The sequence below is a fragment of the Ictalurus furcatus genome, chromosome 7, assembly GCF_023375685.1.
Source record: "Ictalurus furcatus strain D&B chromosome 7, Billie_1.0, whole genome shotgun sequence".
NCBI classification, from domain to species: Eukaryota; Metazoa; Chordata; class Actinopteri; order Siluriformes; family Ictaluridae; genus Ictalurus; species Ictalurus furcatus.
Window position 1 is genome coordinate 10,302,428 of NC_071261.1, and position 22,173 is coordinate 10,324,600.

Genomic DNA, 22,173 nt, shown 5'->3' on the forward strand with positions numbered 1-22,173 from the left:
ATGTGTTGGCGTTTTTTTTTTTTTTTTTAATTTTATTTATTTTTTTGCACTGTAAGCATATCTTGGAAATAGCTTTGGCTTTCCTGTCCTCTTTATCTTCAAGGTGTCCCCATTTCAGTCACCGCAAATTCCTTTGAAAAAAATACCCACACAGTGATGTGTGTGTGTGTGGGAGTAGTAACCTATGGTATGTTATCTCCCTCTTCTGTAATATATATAAGACCACAGCGCATGTGTGTGTCTCTAGTTCATTTGCCATTATGTCTCTGAAAGTTTTGACCAACGTTTTCGCTGGATGCTGGCTTCTGTGCATGTTCTGTCTCACGACAGACGCATGTGAGTATTTCTTTTTTTTTAAGCGCTGTAGTGTGGAACAATTACTGTACATTTAAATACTTGGATATTGTTGTTGTCGATATAACTTGTCGCACAGAGGTTATACTTTTACCTTGTTCATCGTTTCAGGCACATTTGTACCTGAAAACAAAGGTCATGATATATATCTATTTAACATGATCTTATAAATATTTTACCACTTGCCAAAGTTCTTTACCGTTTTTCAACTTAACTACTACTACTGCTTCATTAACATATATTCATCAGTTTATTATTTATGATAACTGGTATGATTTTAGGATTAGCATGAATGGCACACTACATGACATTACAATAATAAATACATTTGTATATCTGATTTATCCCCTTTAACCATATTATTATTATTATTATTATTATTATTATTATTATTATTATTATTATTATTTAGTACTGTGTATGAGCCTCTCTTATCTTCATAGCAATACAATGGTAATTTTTAAAAAATATATAACATATAAAATACATGTATTTGTCAATTATTTGTGATATAAACAATATTTCTTTGAATTATAATAAAATATGATTATGATGTGGTTTAAATTATTTATTTAAAAAAAATAATATTTGTCATTTTTGTTACAGTGTCGCTTTACAGTAATTTAAGTAGGTATTCATTTTAATGAGTTTTTTTCAAAGATTTTATTAGGATGCTGTATTTATGTATGTGTACAATGGTCTACAATGACAATGTTGAATGTGTGTGTTTGCGTGTGTGTGTGTGTGTTGCTAGATGGGCCACTGAAACATGCCTGCTGCGTCAAATACACTCGCACACCAGTGAATTTCAATCAGATCAAAGGTTTCGCGGAGCAGAGTTCCCGCGAGGTGTGCCGCATCGACGCCATCATGTGAGTCATCTCACCACAGTGTGCCACCAACCATTACCCACAATGCAGTGTGGTTACACATCCTTCATAGATACAGTCACAAATGAGAGTATACTATCAACAAACAAATACCAAAATACTACCAAAACTACCTATATATAATGCTGGGGTACCCTACCCTACCCTACTCTATATAATGCTGGGGTACCCTACCCTACCCTACTATATATAATGCTGGGGAATTATTTAGATAATGTGATACAGCTTATAGTATAATATTAATATTATATAGTATTACAGTACTAGTACAGTAGTATGTGCATTCTTTTCTTTTTTTTCTCTAACAAATAATAATAAATCATGTTCTTTTCCAGATTCCTGACAAAGCGTAACCAGAAAGTGTGCGCATCTGCAAAGGACGAGTGGGTGCGGAACATCCTAGCACGTCTGAGGTAATGGATTTCTCAAGGCCACTTTTCAGCTTTTTCTTAACCTAGCTTTAAATTGGCCACGTCCATTACTGAAAGTTTCAAAAAAGGTTTTGTTCACTACACTCTGTAGACTGTTCGAGTAAACAGGAAGCACTTCCTGCCCATAGCAACACTAACTTGTTGATTTCTTTGCAGCTCTAAAATGAAAAAAATGTCTCAGCAACCTCATAACAAGGTCAACCATACCCCAACTTGGAGTACCTCCACGGATGTGTGAACACCTCTTCACGTGGCTATGTCTTCTGTCTACAAGCTGCAGACTCTTTTTCCAAATCTAATGCAAATATAATCAATAAGCTGATGTTTTCAAACGCTTATATCTATAACATGTTAACCTTTTTCAAGGTTTTTTTTATGCTTCTAACCAGGTATTGTTGTGTTTAATTACAACATTTGTAACAGGGAGTAGAATTTCTACAACCAAAAAACAGCTACTTTGACATTGTTCTCAACACGATATGTCATCAAATTCCAGAATAAAATGAATATCTGAGACAGTTATTTTTGGTTATGTACAATATAATAATGTGACATATACAGTATATTGCCCATTAATCCACTGACTGTATCTTTCATCAAAACCAATGGCTTCACATTAAAGATTGATTAAAGCGGATGCATCTGTCTTCCTTGCTTGGACATTTTTTTTGAATCCATGCACTTTTAACAGTGGACATTGTCTCAATGCAGCTTTACATATAAAGACAGGATACAGATTTTAAGTGTATGAATTTATCCCTATTGAGCAAGCCGGTGGTGACGGTGGCGAGGAAAAACTCCCTAAGATGAATTTATATACTGTTTCAAAGAGGATCAAATGTTTGCTTGTCCAAATATGACAAAAAAAAGCCAACAATTTCCATATATATATATATATATATATATATATATATACATACAGAGAGAGAGAAAGAGAGAGAGAGAGAGATATAGATATAGACAAGACCAAGTAAAAGATTCCAATATTTAATCAAGATCTTTTCTCAATGTGTTGGACAAATCAGAAATCCATTAGCAGGCCCATTGGGAGAGTAAAACAGACAGCAAACAGACAAACAAACAATAAAACGTAACATAATAACATATGGTGAGCTAGTTAAATAGTTAAGTTAAATAGTTACAGACTAAAGAAAATAGACAAGTTCAGGATTATTATCGTCTCCTAATAAAGTCTCTTATGTAGATCATCATGTTAGCGCCCTTGACAAATTGTCAGCAAGTCATTATTATATATGTACATATAACAGTTAAGGGAGACTGGGGACGGTTGTAACACGGAGTCATTGTAGCACTTTCAATTTCTCCGATCAGGTACAAGCTATCAATCACATAATTCACTCTACACGTGCTCAGTTTAGTCCTTATTTCACAGGTGAGGAAGCAGTACCGTGTTGCAAACACAACCAGATTTAGAAGGGGAACTATTTTGAGGTAACAAATTACTTCCAACCTCTCCTCTCTGATTTAAGTGACCCATTGCACCTTAAATATTAATTTGGCTTAATTAAACCCATTATTTTTTACCCTGAATAGTGTACTGCTATATAGTGTGTATACTCAGCCTGAAGGAGAAAAGAATATAATTTTCAAAACGTCTATTTATTACACTTTTGCTCATTCTTAATACATTTCAATTATGGTATTTTTATCTATGGGCTCACAATTCAAATTTCAAAATATTTGCAGGATTGGAATTTCTCTTTAAATAATAAAAAGCCTTATGAAATATTCTCTCATATGTTACTCAACTCAAACGATGACAATAAATATTAACAAATAAATAAGTTTGTTAAAACCAAACTGGGATAATAAGCAGGTCATGCAAATACACATAAGAAAGAAAACAGGAAGAGTCTTTTTTGTAAATCTTCTTAAAGGTTTGTTGAAGCGGATTTAGTCTTCTGTAGCGATTGTGGTCGTGATCATCTTCCTGTTTTTCCTGTGAAGAAAAAAAAAAGTTTTTTATATATGCAGAACATAAATAAAAGCTGGGCATAATGAACACAAAGAACGTGAGGAAATAAAAATCTCTTTTGTTGTATTGTTTAAAAAAAAAAAGCTGATAATTAGGATATTAGCAAATTTACAGCTATATTTTGTTACATTTACTACTATATCTATAAATAAATAAATACATAAAACTCTGTCTATAATCTGCTAGCTTTTATAAGCATTAGGATTAGAGAACTTACTCTATTGCCTGAAGTCGCCTGAGCTCTGTGACCTTCTCCTTGACCCAATTCTCTCTCCAGTGGCTGCATTTAGCACCTTCAGATGTGAAAAAACTGCAGGAAGATGAGTTTTAAGAGTCAAAGGTGAGTAAATATGAACGTGTACCATTCTATATATCCATAAATCTTGACATTTTCTTGTGTAAGGTACTTACATGACTGCTTTGACACACGGAGGTCTTGCTTGATGAACCATGAATCCTGTTATGGGCACGTTGATTTTGCTGGAGGAAACCTCCTTACAGCACACGGACTCTCTCTGGTCTGAGACGAAAAGGATAAAATGTTTTAACCTGTATATTGACTACATCAAGTATATTGTGGAATAGCTTGTGAAATAGAAGTGCCTGTACTTACTTGCCAGCGAAATAGCAACGCAGGAGAAGAAGGCGGCAACGGCAAGACTTCGCATCTTCTGGCTGAAAAGCATGTTGCAGTCGTTTCCCAGCGGTCTTTTAACAATGCGAGGTTGAAGGTGCAGAGCGTTCTGGCTTTTCATGCTCAGGGATCATCTTAAATAAGCTGAAAAAAAGGAACTCCAGAGTTCTATCGGATGAGTGCATCCTCCGGAATTCGTTAAAGAGAAGTAGCTTTCTTGGGTCGTCAGCATTTGTGGTTGAAGTGATGCAACGTTGCATTTAATTACTAGAAAAATAGCAGCAGAAGGGCATTTACTGGAATAAAAGGAAAGTTTTGACACATCATTTTGGTCATGTGACATGACCGCTTTTTGGCTTTCATTCAGAAAAACGATCTCTTACTTCTCTTTACCAAAATTCTGGAGTTGCTCTTTAGTGAAACACTATCAGCACATATTCAATCCTTTGGCACATTCCTTGCTTTAAAATAAAAAATCAAATAAACCCATTGAGGAATTGCATGACTAAGGTGTTCCACATGTACACCAACAAAATCTGGAAAAGTTGCTGAACTCCTGCATGACACTAAACTTCCTGCAGTTAAAACAAATCTACTTTGTCTACTTTGGGTGTTAATTAACACATTGTTTATTATGCTGCATTCATAGTCATGCATAGTCAACAGGCAAACCCAGCTAATGTTAGTGATAACTCTACTGTTGATGATTACCCACGAAAAACAGCGATAAGTATTTTCAATGTTTTAGATTTAAGTGTCTGTATATTAACTGATCTAAAGCCAGTACTGCTGTAAAATTGTCATTTAATTGTAAAAATAAAGATAACTATACTTTGTTCAGAGTAGTGTTAATTTCATAAACGAAAAACTATTTCCATTTAAGACAAGACGATATCGAGATGACACCCATGTCAATAAACACGAACTGTGACTGTATCAACATGCTGTATTGCTGAAGGGGGGGAAAAAAACAGTGACTGAAATGTAGTTTAAAAAATAAAAACTTTGCCAAAATCCCTTTCATTGACAAAAAGGAGGAGACAAAATATTATAGACAGTTTTTTCCCCCCGAAAAAGCAAGTTTTGGAAATAAACGTGAGTTCCGTACATAAGTATAGCAGTTATGTTCTGCATGTGGTTGCGCAATGTTGACTTTCATGATTGACCATAATACCTACAGGCCACAGCCAATGGGAACGCTTCTCTATCAGCACGTTCCTCACAGGATCAATCAGACCACCCCAGGTAAGTTAACAGAGTCTTAACTGAGCTGAAAATCTTACTTGACTTAAACAGATGCGATAGTAGAAACTTTGACATGGATAAAGCTGTGTGCACCTACCTGAAATGATCCAAGTTTAATCCATTTTGCATGCCCTTATTTGTGCAAATTTCTTTTTACTATCATAGTTTTAAATAGTATTAAATCCACAGTTTTGTTAGCCTACATGTTTATAATAGATAGAAACTTGGTAAATAGTTACAGTGCTCTGAAAAAGTATTTGCCCCCATCTGGTTACTTCTGTTCATGTGTATATCTCATACTGAATTGTTTCAGAAATTAAGTTACAGCAACCTGACTAAACACAAAAAACAGTTTGTAAATAAATGATAGTTATTTATTGAAGCAAAAATGTTATCCAATACCAACTAGGCCTGTGTGAAAATGTATTTGCCCCCGTAGTTAATAATTCCCTGAGTCTATGAAACTATCTTCATAATGGGGTTCAGCTGGACTAGACACAACCTGGCCTGATTACTGCAAACCCTGTTCAGTCAAATCATTAAGTTCAATAACTAGAACTTTTTCAACAGCATGAAGTTGGTTAAAATGTTTTACCCAGTAACACAGTATTCCAAAGTTGAAAGAAATTCCATCAGATGTACACAAAAACAGAAGAATTCAATACACAGCACTGTATATGTTTACATTACATTTACACATGTTTACACTCCCCAATGGGTCCCCCAGTGAATCTCAGCCACCACTGGCTAGACTTGATTGACTGAAATGTTAATCAGTAATAATCTTATGGCTAAAAATGTCAACAATTTTCATTGACTAAAACTAAACTGAAATACCGTTTTTTTAAGACTAAAATGATGTCCAGACTTTGAGTCAACTAAAACATGACTAACATAAATATCAGGATAATGTTGACTAAATATGACAAAAAACAAAGACTTTTGACACGGGACTAAGACTAAGACTAAATAATAAAAACAAAAACAGCTGACAAAATGAACACTAGTTCAGAGTGTTGATTTGATGAAGTGGTAGTTCAGAAGACTACACCAAGCTGATGAGTTGAAAGCACGTTGACGAGGACTTAACATCTGAGTAATGTTGAAAACATGATTTCACAACTGAGTGAGCTGTAAAACAGCTACGTAAAATCTGTGAAGTCGATTATTTTCCTGTAACAGACTATTACAGTGTAACAGACACTTTTTTTTATCTGTTGACATCTAATATTCTGCGTAAATTCTGAGTCAGAAGTCAAAAACCTAAACAGTAGATAGCAAGCTAAATATTTACATGTTGTACAGTAGTTACATTGGGAAAAATGTCTGCACAATGATTCCTAACTTAGTGTTTTCTTTTCCACTTTGTGCTATCTGTCTATACAAAAGGCCACAACTTTGCAAACTTAATATGAAATAGAGAAGATGTATTGCTCAAGAGGACATTGCGTGTAATGTTGAGGAACACTTGTGGTGCAATGGCAGAAGACAGGGTTGACTAGCATTACACGGAAAAGTGATGCACTGAATATACCCAGTATATGTATATACGTACATATATGGACATACATGGACACAATCATTTGCAAGAGTAAATAAATAATAAACTGAAAGCCATAATTGCTTCATATATTGTAAATGTAGTGAATATACATGTTCTTTTGTTACATTCTTTGAGTGTATTATGGTCTGGTGAGACCAAGGTAGAATGTTTTGGGCATCATTCTGAAAAAAAAGAGAAAAAAGACAGCTTTCCAAACAAAGAACGCCATACTGTATCTGCAGTGAAGCACCGTGGTGGTAGCATCACACTATGAAGCTTCTCTTCAGATAGGAGTGGGGTTTTGGGAGGACTCACAAATAGCTCCAAATACAAATCTATTTTTCTGATGTTGATCCAAAGCACAAATCCAAATCAACAAAGAAATGACTTGAGAAGAAGAAGATTAATGTTTTGGAATGTCAAAGTAAAGCGGAGAGTGAGTGTACGTGAGTGTCAAATGGAGCGTGTTATGTTTAAAGAAACATATCAGATGATTTAGGGAAATCAATAGGGAGTATAATTTATTTTATTTTATTTTTTCAAATAAAACCAGTGGAGGAAAAGCTTTAAGAAACGGGATCACGCTGCTCTTTTGTGGATGTAGTCACATGTCCATTTTGTAGCAAATCCATGATGCAGCTATCATGGGTAACACTCGAAGACGTTTTCTTACATAGCTAATGAAATTCGCCATGAATACAAAAAATTAATAAATACATAATATAAATAAATAATGTCAGGTGTCAGATCAGCGCTGAAAGCTGTGCAGAACTACATTTCCCATCATCCCTGGCACACCACCTTAATCACGCTCACCTGAGTCATGTTGTAATCTAATTAGCACCTGTATTTCAACTTCAATTCATGGTTCCTGTATATTTTCCATGTCTACCAAGGTATTATTCATGTTCTAGACCAGTGGTCACCATCCCTCCTTGAGATCTACCTTCCTTCAGGCTTCATCTCCAAACCAAAATCTAACACACCTCTTTTAGTTGATCGAGAACTCCTTAAGGCAGTGATTAGTTGGTCAGGTGCCCACGATTATGGTTGGAGCTAAAGGTACAGCTCCAGGAACAGGGTTGGTGATCACTGTTCTAGAATTTCTTTCTACCTTTCTGCCTTCAAACCTGACATCAAGATTGTGACTATTTGTTCATTTCTCAACCATGCAAATTTAATTCAACTGTAACTCATTAAGAAGAAAAATACTAACACGTACAAATGCGTACTGTAAAAGAACCTTTATTTATGCATACACATCCAAGTCACAATTCTTCCAAATTGATAAATTAAACCATTTAAATAAAGTATGTAAACATCTGTTTTTGAATTAAATTATGGTTCCATACATTTGAAAAGAATCAATTTCATTTGAGAAAAAAATTATAATAAATATATCAGGTCCTTCCAAATGGATAAATGAAAAGAAATAAATAATTAACGGGGGGAGGGGGGAACCCATAACCCACATACACAAGCAAATATTGCTTAATTGTTCAAAGTAGTATTGAAGCTGGAAGTGGAGCCGGTTGTCTGGGGTACGATTGTCGTAGTGTTCATCGTCAGGTTTTTTCTGTGAGAGAGATCACAAAACATTCACATTAATGTTTTATTTTTTTTTAAAAAACATGCAAAAATAACACTTCTTCTAAGTGTTAGTATTGAAGAACTTACACTCTGCTCTGAAGTTTCCTGAGCTCGGTGACCTTCTTCATGACCCATTGTTCCTTCCAGTGGCTGCATACAGGACCCGTGGATGTGTAAAAGCTGCAGGAAGACAAGTTTTAGGACGAGTGAGTGAGAGAGAATGCATATGGAGGGTTAAGAGATGATACATCTGTATGTCCGTTTAGTCTGTTAAGATTGCTTACATGACTGCTTTGACACATGGAGGTTGTGGAGGCTGAACTCTGAATCCTGTGATGGGCACGGTGATTTCTTTGGTGGAAGCCTGCCTGCAGCACACAGACTCTTTCTCAGCTGAGGGGGAAAAAAACGATCGGTTATTTCAACATACGCTTGAAACATCTGGGATATAATCCAATATATAAACCCATATAGCATATTATTAACCATACTGACTACAATGATACAGTATATTGTGATTCATATTCAATTCTTAAATAATGAAGTGCAATTGAAATATCAAAATAGTCTGACGCACTTGCTACTGTAATCGCGATGCAGGCAAGAACGGCGATGACAGCGAGGCTTCGGATCTTCTGGCTGAAAGGCATGTTGCAGTTGTTTCTCAGCTTTCCTCGTGTCCTTTTCTAAAGCAGAGCTGAACGAAGGCGCGAGTGGTCGCTTGTGGTGCTTCATGCTCTGTGATCATCTTAAATACTTTACAAAACAGGAAGTGACCACGCTTTCACGAGGGGTTCAACCCTCCGGGAATTCCTTTCGGAGAAATCTCTCTCTTTGTCAGCACTTTCCTGTCCAAGTGATTTTGTGGTTTAACACTAGAGCAGCAGGAGGCAAAAGGTCTGTGTGCCACCGTCTGTACACGGGGATTTTACTGGAAAAAATAAAAACGAAAGTTTTCCTACGTCATGTGTAGTGTGACAGTCTCCTGCCTTTGATTAGGAAAGACCACTGAGGCAATGTCATCTTACTTCTCTTTACAAGATGATTCGTTTGCTGATGAAAAAAAAAGTTGATTTAAAGGTTTATTATGATTTTTGAAGCAGTTCCTAGCTTATATATGCCTTAATTTAATTTCCTAACTCTAAGGTGCTGATATTCCAAAAGAACCTGTATGTAAAGTGTCATCGGTTTATTTATTTATTTATTTTTTTAACACACTACTACTAACACACAATTCTCAATAACGTGTCTCAATAACTCTTTCTACCAAACACTGGAAAATGATTTTCTCTCTATCTATCTCAACACTTTATAATTCACAATTCAATGACGTGAGAAACATTAACCTCGGGCAACGTTACCACACACATGGTATATTGATTGCATTAACGTGCATCCCGGGTGATCGGATTGTATTGGTGCATTCAAGTTATGTCGGAAAGATCGTATTTACGAGTTGAATAGACATGAACGCCAATAAAAAGTCGCAATTATGAGTGGGGGAAACTCTGGATTTTCTTTCAGTGCCGAGTTTCCGAGTTGGGGCATGTAATAAGGAAGAAAACATGGTGGAATCAGTGCATGCAACGTCTGTAGTTGACAGTAAATTTGTTGAAATTGACTGTTTACTCGTCTCAGAAGCTGATTTCAGTTATAATGCATTTGGTATATGCAGTAAGTTATTGTCAGGCTTTAACAATTTATTTACAATAAAACAAGCTAATTGCCTGCGCAAAATACGATAGCATTGTACAATTACGATATAATACGTAACGATAAAGTTTAAAGTGGCTTCATAAATTGATCCAAAACATTAAAAATGCAAAACACATCCGATGCGCAGTCTTTGTTCTGATGTGTCTCGAAGACGCGTTGCGTTCCAATCACTCGAACTACATTCCAAGGTGGTCTAGGACGCATATAGTTGCATCAGGTCTCTATGTGCCCCGGACAGCAACGAAGGACCAACTGCATCAGTGCCCTAGCTGGAAAATATGTAATCACTTGTGAGACTATTTGGAAATTGCACTGAACGTAAAACGTTCTGAAAGCAGCTGCTTCATTTTGTGTCTTATCTCGTATTCGTTTAGCAGATTTAGCAAGTTTTATTAGTGGATTAAAACAATTGAAACAGTCTGTACTGGTACATGAGATATGATTCACGGGATATTTCTGCCTGAAAGTGAATGCAGCAGAAGATTGGCATAATAAATGTGCGTGACAGCCAGCATCCAGCGGAAACGATGTATGAAATCCGATCCGATCACCCAAGTGCGAACGGAGCATTAGCCAGTCTGGCACAGCAGGAGGTTGGAGGAAACCGCAGAACCTGGAGAAAACCCATTGGGAGAACGTCCATTTTTTTTAAATTATAAAAAAAATAAACCACTTGCTTTGGTTTTGAACTTACACTGTTTTATCAAGCTGGATATGAACGATTTCAAACGTAAATCGTTTGCAGGATGTTCATGCAATTTTAGTTATGCAGTTTAATTTGTATCCTATTTTTTTTTTTTTTTTGTGGAAATTTTTCATGTAAGAAGAATTACTGATTCTGATGGTACTGCTCCCTTTCTGTTGGCTTGAACCAACCTGGCCATTTTCCTCTGACCTCTCTTATCAAAAAAGGCATTTCCACTCACAGAACTGTTGCTCACTTGCTGTTTGGTTTTTTTTTTTTTTGTTTTTTTTTTTGTTTTTGTTTTTCACACCATTCTGAGTAAACTCTTGAGACTGTCATGTGTGAAAATACCAGCAGTTATAGAAATACCCAAACCATCCCATTTGGCAGCAACAACCATGCCACAGTCCAAATCACTGCAATCATATTTTTTGCCCATTCTGATGGTTGTTGTGAACATTACCCAAACCTGTGCACTGTGGATAGGCTGTGCCGTGCCTTATTGGTGTGATGTCCAGTACATTTATGTCAGGGTTAAGTGAATGTTGCCCAAGTTTCCCAACTGGGAATTCCGAATTCCATTGAGTGACTGTTCCATTGCACTTTTTTATGATAGAGGTCGGGTTTTTCAGAACACTATGAATTCTAGCATTAGTACAAAAGAAATCGCACACTATAAAAAGGAGAAGATTTAATGTGTGTCTATGGTAGCTGAATTGCTGCAATGGCCGAGCTGTGTTATTGGATGATTTAGCACATGTTGCTGTCAATGTTTAATCATTATGTCATCATGTTGTCAGTTCTCTGAACTTTGCTTTTATAGGGTTTTTTTTGGGGGGGGGTGGATCACTAAACATAATTCATCCAAACCATGAATGCACTTGATAATTTAAGGCTGATCGGATTTATCAACATACACACGAGTACGGTGTCTGACTATCAGTGTTACCTAAAAATGTGTAAATCAGTCAGGATTTTTTTTTTTTTTTAGCAGTTTGGCCTGCAAAAACATTTCCACACAACTTTACTAAAATACTGATTAATGAGGCCGAATATTATGGAAAGTCCACAAGATAAGTTACTTCCTGTTTCACTTACATTAAAGCGGCTAAAAATAGTTATTCCCTCCCTAGACTCTCGGGTTCTTCATTTTTTCGACGTTAATAAGACAAAACTAAAATGCTCCTTAGAAAAAGGAAAGCCCAAACTTTTCCTGTCCTGAACACTTTCCCGTGGTGAATTCACTGACTGTTACAAAGTGCTGACACTGCTGACTCGTTCCATATTCAATTCCTTACAGAAAGCTTCTCCATGTTAACGATGATACTTTTTCAGTTTGTTAAATGATGATAATGATGATGTGGAGCACCTGCCATACAAGTCCCTTTTGAATTAGCTACAAAAACAATAATTTATTAGAAAAGTCATGCTCAGCTGACACTGGAAACAGACATGACGAGCGCCATTAACTTCTGCAAACATAGTAGTGCTTTGCAGATTCTGTAAGATCTCGTTTTACCAACAGACTGTTTGCCATTATGCTGAAGTAGCCGGAAAGATACACAGCTCAGAGAGGAGAAGTTGTTCACAGGACAACCATGGTCTAGACACTCTACAAAGCTGGCTTTATGGGAAAAACAATATGTGCAAGTCATGAAATCCTGCTTGAACAGGTCTTGAAGGTTCTCTAGTGTGATGAGACTGAAATTGAACTTTCTTGGCCTACTGTACGTTTGGTGGAAACCCAACACCTGCTCATCATCTTGAGAACATCATCCCCAGCGTGAAGCATGGTGGTGGCAGTATCATGTTCAGCATAACCCTTGGTGTCTTTGTTTTGCTTGTCTGACTAATGCACTGTTTACAGTGTCTCAGACTTTTGGTGGTTATATTAAAGTTAAAGTTTTTTTGAAAGGCAATAATAAAAAAATAATAATATTTTTTTCCTGTGTAACTGGAAAAAGTGGGCTTTAACTTTGACATAACAAAATAAATGCCATATCAAAGAGAAGTGTCACGATTCCCCCTTGAAGCAGCGTGCTCTAAGCGCGAATGCACGAGCACCTGCTTTCCCGTTGCTGACCGTAGTGACATCTGGACACGTGTGTTTTGTTTATGTTTCTGTCATGTCTCCTCCCTGTTCTGTCATTGGCTGGGATTTCACGTGGGTCTGTATTGCTCTCAGCTGCTAGCAGTTTAGATGCTGATTATGTCCGCATATATACCGCGCGCCTCCCAGCACACAACGCGGAAGATTAAATGTTTGGAGTTGGTTTAGCTCGTATCATAGTCATAGTTACGGTCCATGTTTAGAGTTAGTTCGCGCTGGATTATCCGCTTCCAGTCCCTCGTCATAGTTCGTTTCTTGTTTTGTTTATCGACCTAGATTCCTGCCTTGCCCCGTGTATGCCTGTTTGCCAATCGCCTGACCTCTTGCATGTTTGTGGATTACGTTTTGGATCACGTTTTGGATTTGTCTGCCTGTCTCTCTTTCCAATAAACAACCGTTCATACTGCACTTGCATCCGTCCTATCTCTGCTCCGTCATGATTCGTGACAGAATCTTCCGCCAAAACATGGATTTTTCCGTCAAAACATGGAAACAGCAGGAGAACGGAGGAGACGCAGAACCCGGAAGTCGACGCCAACCGTCCCCACTATGGACTCCGTCCACTTCCCACAATGGACATTTATGGAGCTTCCTGATCCATTTGACGGATTTTTCGGTGCCCCTGAATATTTTCTGGTAGACTGTCAATACCATTTTGCCAGCCTGTTAGACCCTAAGCCAGAGGAGAAGCAATGGCTCCGATTCATGTGGTCCCGGTTCTTTGGACCGGCCTGTCAATGGGTGCAGCTCAAACTGGATAAGCACTGTAGGAACCTGGATGGTGTAGAACAGTTTGTGGGGGAATTCATGGTGCGATTCGGGAGTCCGGAGGCGAAGGACGAGCTAGAACAACTTCTCAGGGGGGTAAGTCTGGCAGGCGAACCTGCCCTGCCGTTTACCTACTACTACAGGCAACTTCATGCAGAGCTCAACTCTGAAATCCAAGTCAAGTCTCAAGTCCCTGAGATCCAGGTCAAGCCTCCAGTCCCTGAGATCCAGGTCAAGCCTCCAGTCCCTGAGATCCAGGTCAAGCCTCCAGTCCCTGAGGTCCGAGCCAAGCCTCCAGTCCCTGAGGTCCGAGCCAAGCCTCCCGTCCCTGAGCTCACGTCCAAGCCTGCTGATCCAGTTGACCAAGCTCTGCTAATATCTCAGCCTAATGACCAAATGCTGCTCACGCCCAAGTCTACCGACCCGGTCGCCCAAGTTCAGCCCACGCCCCAGTCTGCTGACACGCACAGCCAAGTTCTGCTCGCGCCCCAGTCTGCTGACACGCACAGCCAAGTTCTGCTCGCGCCCCAGTCTGCTGACACAGCCAGCCAAGCTCCGCCCATGCCCAAGGTTCACCTGGTGACCTCAGAGCCTCAGCCTCCCTGTTCAGCTGTGGACGTCGCTCAGCCTCCCTGTTCAGCTGTGAACGTCGCTCAGCCGCCCGGTTCAGCTGTGGACGTCGCTCAGCCCGCCTGTTCTGCTGAGGTCGTCGCTCAGCCCGCCTGTTCTGCTGAGGTCGTCGCTCAGCCCGCCTGTTCTGCTGAGGTCGTCGCTCAGCCCGCCTGTTCAGCTGAGGACGTCGCTCAGCCCGCCTGTTCAGCTGAGGACGTCGCTCAGCCCGCCTGTTCTGCTGAGGTCGTCGCTCAGCCCGCCTGTTCAGCTGAGGACGTCGCTCAGCCCGCCTGTTCAGCTGAGGACGTCGCTCAGCCCGCCTGTTCAGCTGAGGTCGTCGCTCAGCCCGCCTGTTCAGCTGTGGTCGTCGCTCAGCCCCCCTGTTCAGCTGAGGTCGTCGCTCAGCCTTCCGGCTCCATGGCAAACGTCGTTCCCCCCTACTGCTTCGAGGAGACCCACGATCCTCTCCCTGGCCGCATGGAGACCCACGCTCCTCTCCCTGGCCTTACAGGGGACTTCGCTCTGCCTTCCAGTTCAGCTGGGGTCGTCGCTCCACTTTCATGCTCCGCCGAGGACTTCGCTCAGCCTGCCTGCCCGGCTGTGGACGTCGCTCTGCCTTCATGCTCCGCCGAGGACGTCGCTCTGCCTTCATGCTCCGCCGAGGACTTCGCTCAGCCCGCCTGCCCTGCTGTGGTCGTCGCTCTGCCTTCATGCTCCACCGATGACTTCGCTCAGCCTGCCTGCCCGGCTGTGGACGTCGCTCTGCTTCTCTGCTACGCCGAGGACGTCGCTCCGTTTCCCTGCGCCACCAAGAACACCGTGCAGTTTCCTGGCTCTGCCCGGGACATTCAGTCCAGGGGGCCGGGTCCGCCAATTAAATGGGATGACTCATGGCACTCCTGGAGCAGTGCCTTTGGGGGGGGGTTCTGTCACGATTCCACCTTGAAGCAGCGTGCTCTAAGCACGAATGCGCGAGCACCTGCTTTCCCGTTGCTGACCGTAGTGACATCTGGACACGTGTGTTTTGTTTATGTTTCTGTCATGTCTCCTCCCTGTTCTGTCATTCGCTGGGATTTCACGTGGGTCTGTATTGCTCTCAGCTGCTAGCAGTTTAGACGCTGATTATGTCCGCATATATACCGCGCACCTCCCAGCACACAACGCGGAAGATTAAATGTTTGGAGTTGGTTTAGCTCGTATCATAGTCATAGTTACGGTCCATGTTTAGAGTTAGTTCGCGCTGGATTATCCGCTTCCAGTCCCTCGTCATAGTTCGTTTCTTGTTTTGTTTATCGACCTAGATTCCTGCCTTGCCCCGTGTATGCCTGTTTGCCAATCGCCTGACCTCTTGCATGTTTGTGGATTACGTTTTGGATCACGTTTTGGATTTGTCTGCCTGTCTCTCTTTCCAATAAACAACCGTTCATACTGCACTTGCATCCGTCCTATCTCTGCTCCATCACGATTCGTGACAGGAAGTACTGTTTGCTTTTCTGCAATCACATGTTAAGGTGAAGGTCATCATCATAGGGCTTTCAAAATTTCATTAACTTTTCGATATTTAGGCAAAGCTACTTAATTTTTTTTTTTTTTTAAATGAGACAGTACTTGAGATAAGTTACATTTATTTTCTTTTTTTATTTAAAAAAGTTTATATATTTTGAGCAGTCAGTTAACAACAACATGCAACAATGGAACTGTGGTATGTGCATTCATGAAACGAAACAGGCCTAGGAGGCAAATAAAGACACTAGTATTTTCTAATGGTATATTTACATATATATTTACATATTTTTCACATTCAAAGTAAGAAATCTGTTGTAATTTCAGACATTTTGCAATTGCACCTTATTTTCTAAAAATAATTCTATAAAGAATTAAGAATTATAGAGACAAAAATGAAAAACATACTTCACCCAAAACATGTTTGGATCTCATTTTTGTATGTATTTTGAGTGAGTACAGTAAATCCATCCACATATTTTTTACAAGTGTAATTCCTTTCGAGAAGATATAACTTTTACATGCCGTACTAGGTGGCAAAATAAGCCTTGCAACTTATCTGGAAATCGGTCTGGAAAATAGAGTAATTGTAATCTCAAACACTTTGTGTTATCTTTTACTATATGATACTTTCCACCATTGCACATTGTTGCCATATGGTAACAGTTCACTAATTCAAGTAATTTTAATAAAATCCATAAAAAACTTTTTTTTTAATGTAAATGTAATAATTTATGCAGCAGAGGGTTAAAAGAATTGAAAGTTCTTTGAAAGCTGGGTAAAATACTGTGCAAGCCTCTATATGTCCCTTCATGGTATATAACTGATCCAAACCATGTTACACAAATAATAACAAATAAAACTACACAGTGATGAGACAACTAAAAGATGTTTCCTTGTGATAAAAAGATGAGCGGAAGGCACGATGCTGTGAATGCTGGCTCTGAGGTATTTCCTCCCCCCGGAGGTGGCTTCAGCAAATGAGAACAGAAAAGAGGAAGGACGTGGGAATCTGCAATAATGCTTTCGCCAAAATAAGGCAATGCATCAGCCGCATGTGGAATGAGAATGAATGGCTAGAATTAAATAGATGAAGATTTATGTAATAATAAAACTAGGCTGAAAGTAATTTTGGACTGTTTGAACCAGACAGATTGTTTATTCTAAGCATGTTTGTGAATGAGAATAAGTGACAAGACGCTGGATCAACGCATAACGTCCTCATGGCTGATCATGTGGCCATCTCTAATGCCCTTCATGCCTCTGTGGTTCGTTCACTGATCAGTCTACAAACCTTCAGTGACCTCAGTGTATTTGAAAAGAGAAGTGGTCATTGACTAATGTCTGATTCTTTTTAAATGGAAACTAAAAGGCCATCATGAACAAGCGTGATCACTGAATCACCAACAAGAATGATTCGGCATATGTCGAATTGTCAGATTATGTATTATTTCTTTCGTTACAGCATATTACAATTGTACTCCATATAAATGACAATATTTAGAATGCTGAGAATGCTACATATCTGAAAATCATTCTAGTGATGTCTGCTTTTGTATAAATGCAATTTTGTTTGTTTTTGAACTTACTGTATATTAAATAGTTCTAATGTAATCTACAGTCCCCTCCGAATCTATTGGAACGGGAAAGCCAATTCAGGTTTTTGCTATAGACTGAAGACATTTGAGTTTGAGATGGAAAATGTATTATTCTTTTTTTTTTTTTTTAAGTAATATGAGAAGAGAGTTTAGAATTTCAGCTTTTATTTCCTGGTAATTATATGTAGATGTGTTAAACAGCATAGAACAGAATGAATTCAAAAGTTTACAGGAACATTTCGTCTTCCAGTTTACAGAAAAATACATCCAAATGAATCAGCAGGAACTTCATCATGTAGCAAGACAATGACTCAAAACGTCTGGGTTACGCATGTAACCATGTTCCCTGAGAGGGGAACGAGACGCTGCGTTTAGCATAACAGTATGGGAGCGCCCTTGCGTGTGCGACCAGTATCTGAAGCTTGTGTAAAATCATGCCTCTATTTATAGGCCTGCCATGATCAGGTGACATGGCAATTAATCGTGTCACATGATATAAATATGGCACCTCTGAACCACGCCGTCAGCCTCCATTATCTGAAGTGAGGACCCAATTCACAGGCCTGCCCTGGTATGACAAAGCTACGCAATGTCTCGTTCCCTTCTCAGGGAGCAGGGTAACATGTGTAACCCAGACATTCCCATTCAAAGGGAACTCGACGTTGCATTTAGCATAACAGTATGGGAACGACAATACCCACTCCGTCATACTGAGGGTACGGCCTGTTCAAAAAGACCCAAGCCCGAGGGTCACTGTGAGACACTTGAACCCAGGGTGGAATAAATATCCAGGCTGTACTAATGAATGGATGTGTGTGGCGTAGACCATCCTGCAGCAGCACACACATCCTGTAAGGATACCCCTTTGGACAAAGCCTCCGAGGAGGTGACCACCCTAGTGGAATGAGCCCTTATGCCCAGAGGCATAGCGAGACCACGTGCCTCATAAGCAATAGAGATTGCTTCCACTATCCAATAGATAGTGCTATCCATTAGATATGCGCTGCTTTGACAAAGCATCACCTCTACTGTCGCCGCCAAAGCAGACCAGCAGCTGCTCCGACTTACGCCACTGGCCGGAGCGGTGGACGTAAGTACAGAGATCCCTTACTGGACACAGCAAGTGCATCCTTTCTTGTTCCAGTGTGAGGAACAGAGTTGGGCAGAAAGCCTGCAACACCACAGGGTGAGCAGCCAATGTAGGCACTTTAGGAATATAATCCGGCCTAGGGTACAGGAAGGCCTTAGCTAATCCAGGGGCAAAGTCAAGGCAGGAATCGGCAACAGAGAGAGCTTATAGATCTCCTACTCACTTGAGAGATGTCAGGGCCAGCAGAAGAGCTACCTTTAGAGTCAGAAGCTTCCACAGAAAGGTCCTAGGAAAGTATGCGTGACCTGCAGATGGGCCTCAGCCACCTGACACCACGCATAAACCTCAAAATTAGAGGATGTTGCCCCACAGAAGCTCCATCAGCAGGGGCGTGGCTGGCTGAAATGGCGGCCATATAAACCCTGATTGTAGAAGGAGCCAACCCTGCTGAGAATCGTCCTTGTAAGAACTCCAGGACTGTAGCTATTGCTCAGTTCACTGGGTCTAGCTGACATTCCTCACATCACAAGACAAAAAGCCGCCACTTGAGTGCATACAATTTCCTTGTGGATGGTGCTCTAGCATTTACCATGGTCTCTACAACCTCAGTTGTGAGACCAGAATCTATGAGCTGGTGCCCCTCAGGGGCCAGACCCACAGTTTCCATAGTTCTAGCCGAGTGTGATAAATCAGCCCTCGGCTTGAGACAGTAGATCCACTCTAAGGGCTCAAATGGGGCACCTGACAGACCTTCCAGGACCACAGAAAAGTCCCAGGAAGGTATGCACGGCCTGCAGATGGGCCTCAGCCACCTGACACCACCCATAAACATTGAAGTTAGAGGATGTTGCCCCATAGAGGCTCCATCAACAGGGGCATGGCTGGCCAAAAAGGTGGCCACGTAAACCCTGATTGTAGAAGGAGCCCACCCCACTGAGAAAAGTTCTTGTAAGAACTCCAGGACTGTAGCTATTGTGCAGTTCATTGGGTCTACAGTGGATCCCTGCAGATGGGAATCTCCCAAGGAGTGCCATCTAGCAGGGATATTATCTCTGAGAACCATATACGAGCTGGCCAATAAGGTGCTACTAGCAGCAGACATAGACTGTCTTGGCGAACTCTAGAACTTGTGGGAGCAGAGCAACCGGGGGAAAAACATACAGCTGTGACCTTGGCCACATGTGCACCATGGTGTCCAGCCCTAATTGTGTGGGAGGAGTGAGGGCGAACCACAGTGTGTTGTCTCCTCAGAGGCGAACACATGCAGTACCACTTGGCCAAACCTCCGCCATATGGACTCCACCACTTGTGGATGGAGCCACCAATCCTTGGGCCTCAGCCCCTTCCTCAACAGGATGTCTGCCCCCATATTCCAGTTGCCCAGAATGTACATTGCACTCACTGACAAAACGTTCCCTCTGCCCAGAGAAGAATTGGTTGCGCATAGCTGAACAGGGGGCGTGGACATAATCCTTCCCGGTGGTCAATATTTGAGACCACCACTGTGTTGTCTATAAACACGTGGTGACCTCTCAATTGAGGAAGAAGGAATTTCAGTGCTAGAAACATGACCCACATTTCTAGGCAATGTTGCTCCAGATGAGGCCCATTCCAGAGAACGTGAGCTGGACAGCTATCTCAGCCCGTGAGGGAGGTGTCTGTCATTACCGCCTTGCGCTAAGGAGACACCCCTAGAGTGTGACCCAAGGCTAGAAACTGGGGACACTCAAATTCTCAGGGCACGTAGGCATCGCCACGTGACACTGATTACTCTCAGAAGTTTCGTCCTTGGATGACCCCCAACTTCTCAGCCAACACTGAAATGGTCTCTTGTGCAATAGGCCCAATGGTATGATGTTGGCTGCCCATAAGCTCCAATAGTCTCCCACAGTGACTGGGGTGGATGCCAAAATCCAGATTTATCTTGTTCAATGTTGATAGGATTGACACTGTGCATGTTGGATAGAAACACCCTCATCATAGTAGAATCCTTATAACCCCTAGAAAAGTTGTCCACTGCATTGGAGAAAGCATACTTTTCTGAGGTTCACCCTAAGCCCCAAGCTCTTCATGTGGGCGAGAACAACATCTCGATGTTGAACCGCCAGTTCCCTGGATCGTGCTAGAATTAACCAGTCGTCAAGGTACTTAAGTACACAGATGCCCTGGAGTCACAATGGAGCCAGAATGACATCCATGCACTTTGTGAAGGTGCGAGGGGATAAAGCTAGCGATATTTCTATGTGGAAATATGGACCTTTTACATCTATCATCACAAACCAGTCCTCAACCTGAATCACGATAAGTTTGGGGGTCAGCATCTTGAACCTGTATATCCGAAGAGTACAGTTCAGATGACGCAGATCTAAAATTGGCCACATACTCCTTTATTTTTTGCGGACCAGGAAATAACAGCTGTATAAACTTCCCTCCCTCAGGGAATGGGGTACATGTTCTATGGCCCCTATGTGCTAATTTCAGGCTCTGGTCTGTGCTGACAACTGTGGTGAGCACACCTCTGAACTGCAGGGGTTGAGCTCTAAACTGGACCCAGTAACCCTTTTCTACGTTAGACAGAATCCATGGAGACACATTTGTCAGTAGTTTCCACACTGCCAGATGGTCTTTTAGTGATGTTAACTATTCCACATTCTATTGGAGGGAAAGCATCAGATTTTCGTTGCCCTGTGACAGCTCGCTGACCAGAGAACACTGAAAACTTGGGACAGCCTTGGCTAGGGGAGGCCCTACAGTAGCACTAGCGGCTAACTTCCCTAACAACCTCATGTCCCCTGGTACGTCCCTCCACGGCCCCTCAGGACTGGTCTTCATTGTCTGCTTGGCCTTTATGACCATTCTCAGATTGGGCCTATTAGCAGGCCGAGACTGTGGCCGCCCGGTTCCCCTGGCTGTCTGCGAGGGTTGGCAGGCTGCCATACTCACTGTGTCTCCCTCGCACTAGTGCTGGCCCAGGCTCACACAACAGGGAAGGAACTGGCTGAATGCTGAATATGTCGAGCTCACTCAGCAGGTCTGCTTGGTAGGCCTGCAACACTGGCATTGTCTGCAGTGGCCCACAAGCAAGACTACTACTGCGTAGGTCTTGCCCACCAATGCCACGGTGGCCTTACACTGTGGCTTAGATGGCAAAGCCGGCCCCGCCTAAATTACCTGCCGTCGATGGAGAGAGGTAGCTCGCAAGCGCCTCCTCCACCTTCAGCATAGCTAAATAGCCATGCCATTCATTCCCCACAATGGCCGAATAATCCAAGATCGTGGGGTTATAAATACGGCTTATGCATGGTTTTCCCCCAGAAGCCTGATATATTGCCATGCACTTCTGGAAGAAAGGGGAGTTTTCTGAAGTGTGAGGGAGAAAAAAGCTCATCCAGCCTTAGTAAGCACTTC

The 22,173-nt window shown here is 41.1% G+C and overlaps 3 protein-coding genes across 4 annotated transcripts; 1 reads left to right on the forward strand and 2 right to left on the reverse strand.

Annotated features, from left to right (window-relative positions):
- The first annotated feature begins 226 nt into the window (after positions 1-226).
- On the forward strand, positions 227-2,312 carry ccl20l (C-C motif chemokine 20-like). Of its 2 annotated transcripts, XM_053630089.1 has the most exons (5): positions 235-336; positions 961-981; positions 1,109-1,226; positions 1,580-1,657; positions 1,832-2,312. In XM_053630089.1, exons 1-5 carry the CDS (start codon positions 261-263, stop codon positions 1,911-1,913), a joined length of 375 nt encoding a protein of 124 aa, XP_053486064.1. In that variant the 5' UTR covers positions 235-260; the 3' UTR covers positions 1,914-2,312. The 2 variants fall into 2 exon arrangements, with proteins under 2 accessions (XP_053486066.1, XP_053486064.1); XM_053630091.1 differs by lacking the exon at positions 961-981 and having other exon boundaries at positions 227-336.
- A 329-nt stretch (positions 2,313-2,641) lies between these two features.
- On the reverse strand, positions 2,642-4,441 carry LOC128609660 (uncharacterized). The gene is made up of 4 exons (XM_053628306.1): positions 4,285-4,441; positions 4,083-4,191; positions 3,889-3,981; positions 2,642-3,635 (listed from the first exon to the last, which is right to left on the reverse strand). Exons 1-4 carry the CDS (start codon positions 4,424-4,426, stop codon positions 3,590-3,592), a joined length of 390 nt encoding a protein of 129 aa, XP_053484281.1. The 5' UTR covers positions 4,427-4,441; the 3' UTR covers positions 2,642-3,589.
- Positions 4,442-8,322: 3,881 nt separating this feature from the next.
- Positions 8,323-9,464, reverse strand: LOC128609661 (uncharacterized). The gene is made up of 4 exons (XM_053628307.1): positions 9,261-9,464; positions 8,968-9,076; positions 8,771-8,863; positions 8,323-8,669 (listed from the first exon to the last, which is right to left on the reverse strand). The coding sequence occupies exons 1-4, from the start codon at positions 9,331-9,333 to the stop codon at positions 8,585-8,587; spliced, it is 360 nt and encodes a 119-aa protein (XP_053484282.1). The 5' UTR covers positions 9,334-9,464; the 3' UTR covers positions 8,323-8,584.
- Between the last annotated feature and the right edge of the window lie 12,709 nt (positions 9,465-22,173).

Bases quoted from the DNA above. Each gene is read 5' to 3' on its own strand.
- ccl20l (XM_053630089.1), top strand. From the start codon at position 261: ATGTCTCTGAAAGTTTTGACCAACGTTTTCGCTGGATGCTGGCTTCTG. The intron at 982-1,108 runs GTAGGTATTCAT...GTGTGTTGCTAG, and splicing joins GTCGCTTTACAGTAATTTAA to ATGGGCCACTGAAACATGCC. The intron at 1,658-1,831 runs GTAATGGATTTC...ATTTCTTTGCAG, and splicing joins AACATCCTAGCACGTCTGAG to CTCTAAAATGAAAAAAATGT.
- LOC128609661 (XM_053628307.1), bottom strand. From the start codon at position 9,333: ATGCCTTTCAGCCAGAAGATCCGAAGCCTCGCTGTCATCGCCGTTCTT. The intron at 8,864-8,967 runs GTAAGCAATCTT...GTCTTCCTGCAG, and splicing joins CCATGTGTCAAAGCAGTCAT to CTTTTACACATCCACGGGTC. The intron at 8,670-8,770 runs GTAAGTTCTTCA...TCTCTCTCACAG, and splicing joins AGGAAACTTCAGAGCAGAGT to AAAAAACCTGACGATGAACA.
- LOC128609660 (XM_053628306.1), bottom strand. From the start codon at position 4,426: ATGAAAAGCCAGAACGCTCTGCACCTTCAACCTCGCATTGTTAAAAGA. The intron at 3,982-4,082 runs GTAAGTACCTTA...ATCTTCCTGCAG, and splicing joins CCGTGTGTCAAAGCAGTCAT to TTTTTTCACATCTGAAGGTG. The intron at 3,636-3,888 runs GTAAGTTCTCTA...TTTTCTTCACAG, and splicing joins AGGCGACTTCAGGCAATAGA to GAAAAACAGGAAGATGATCA.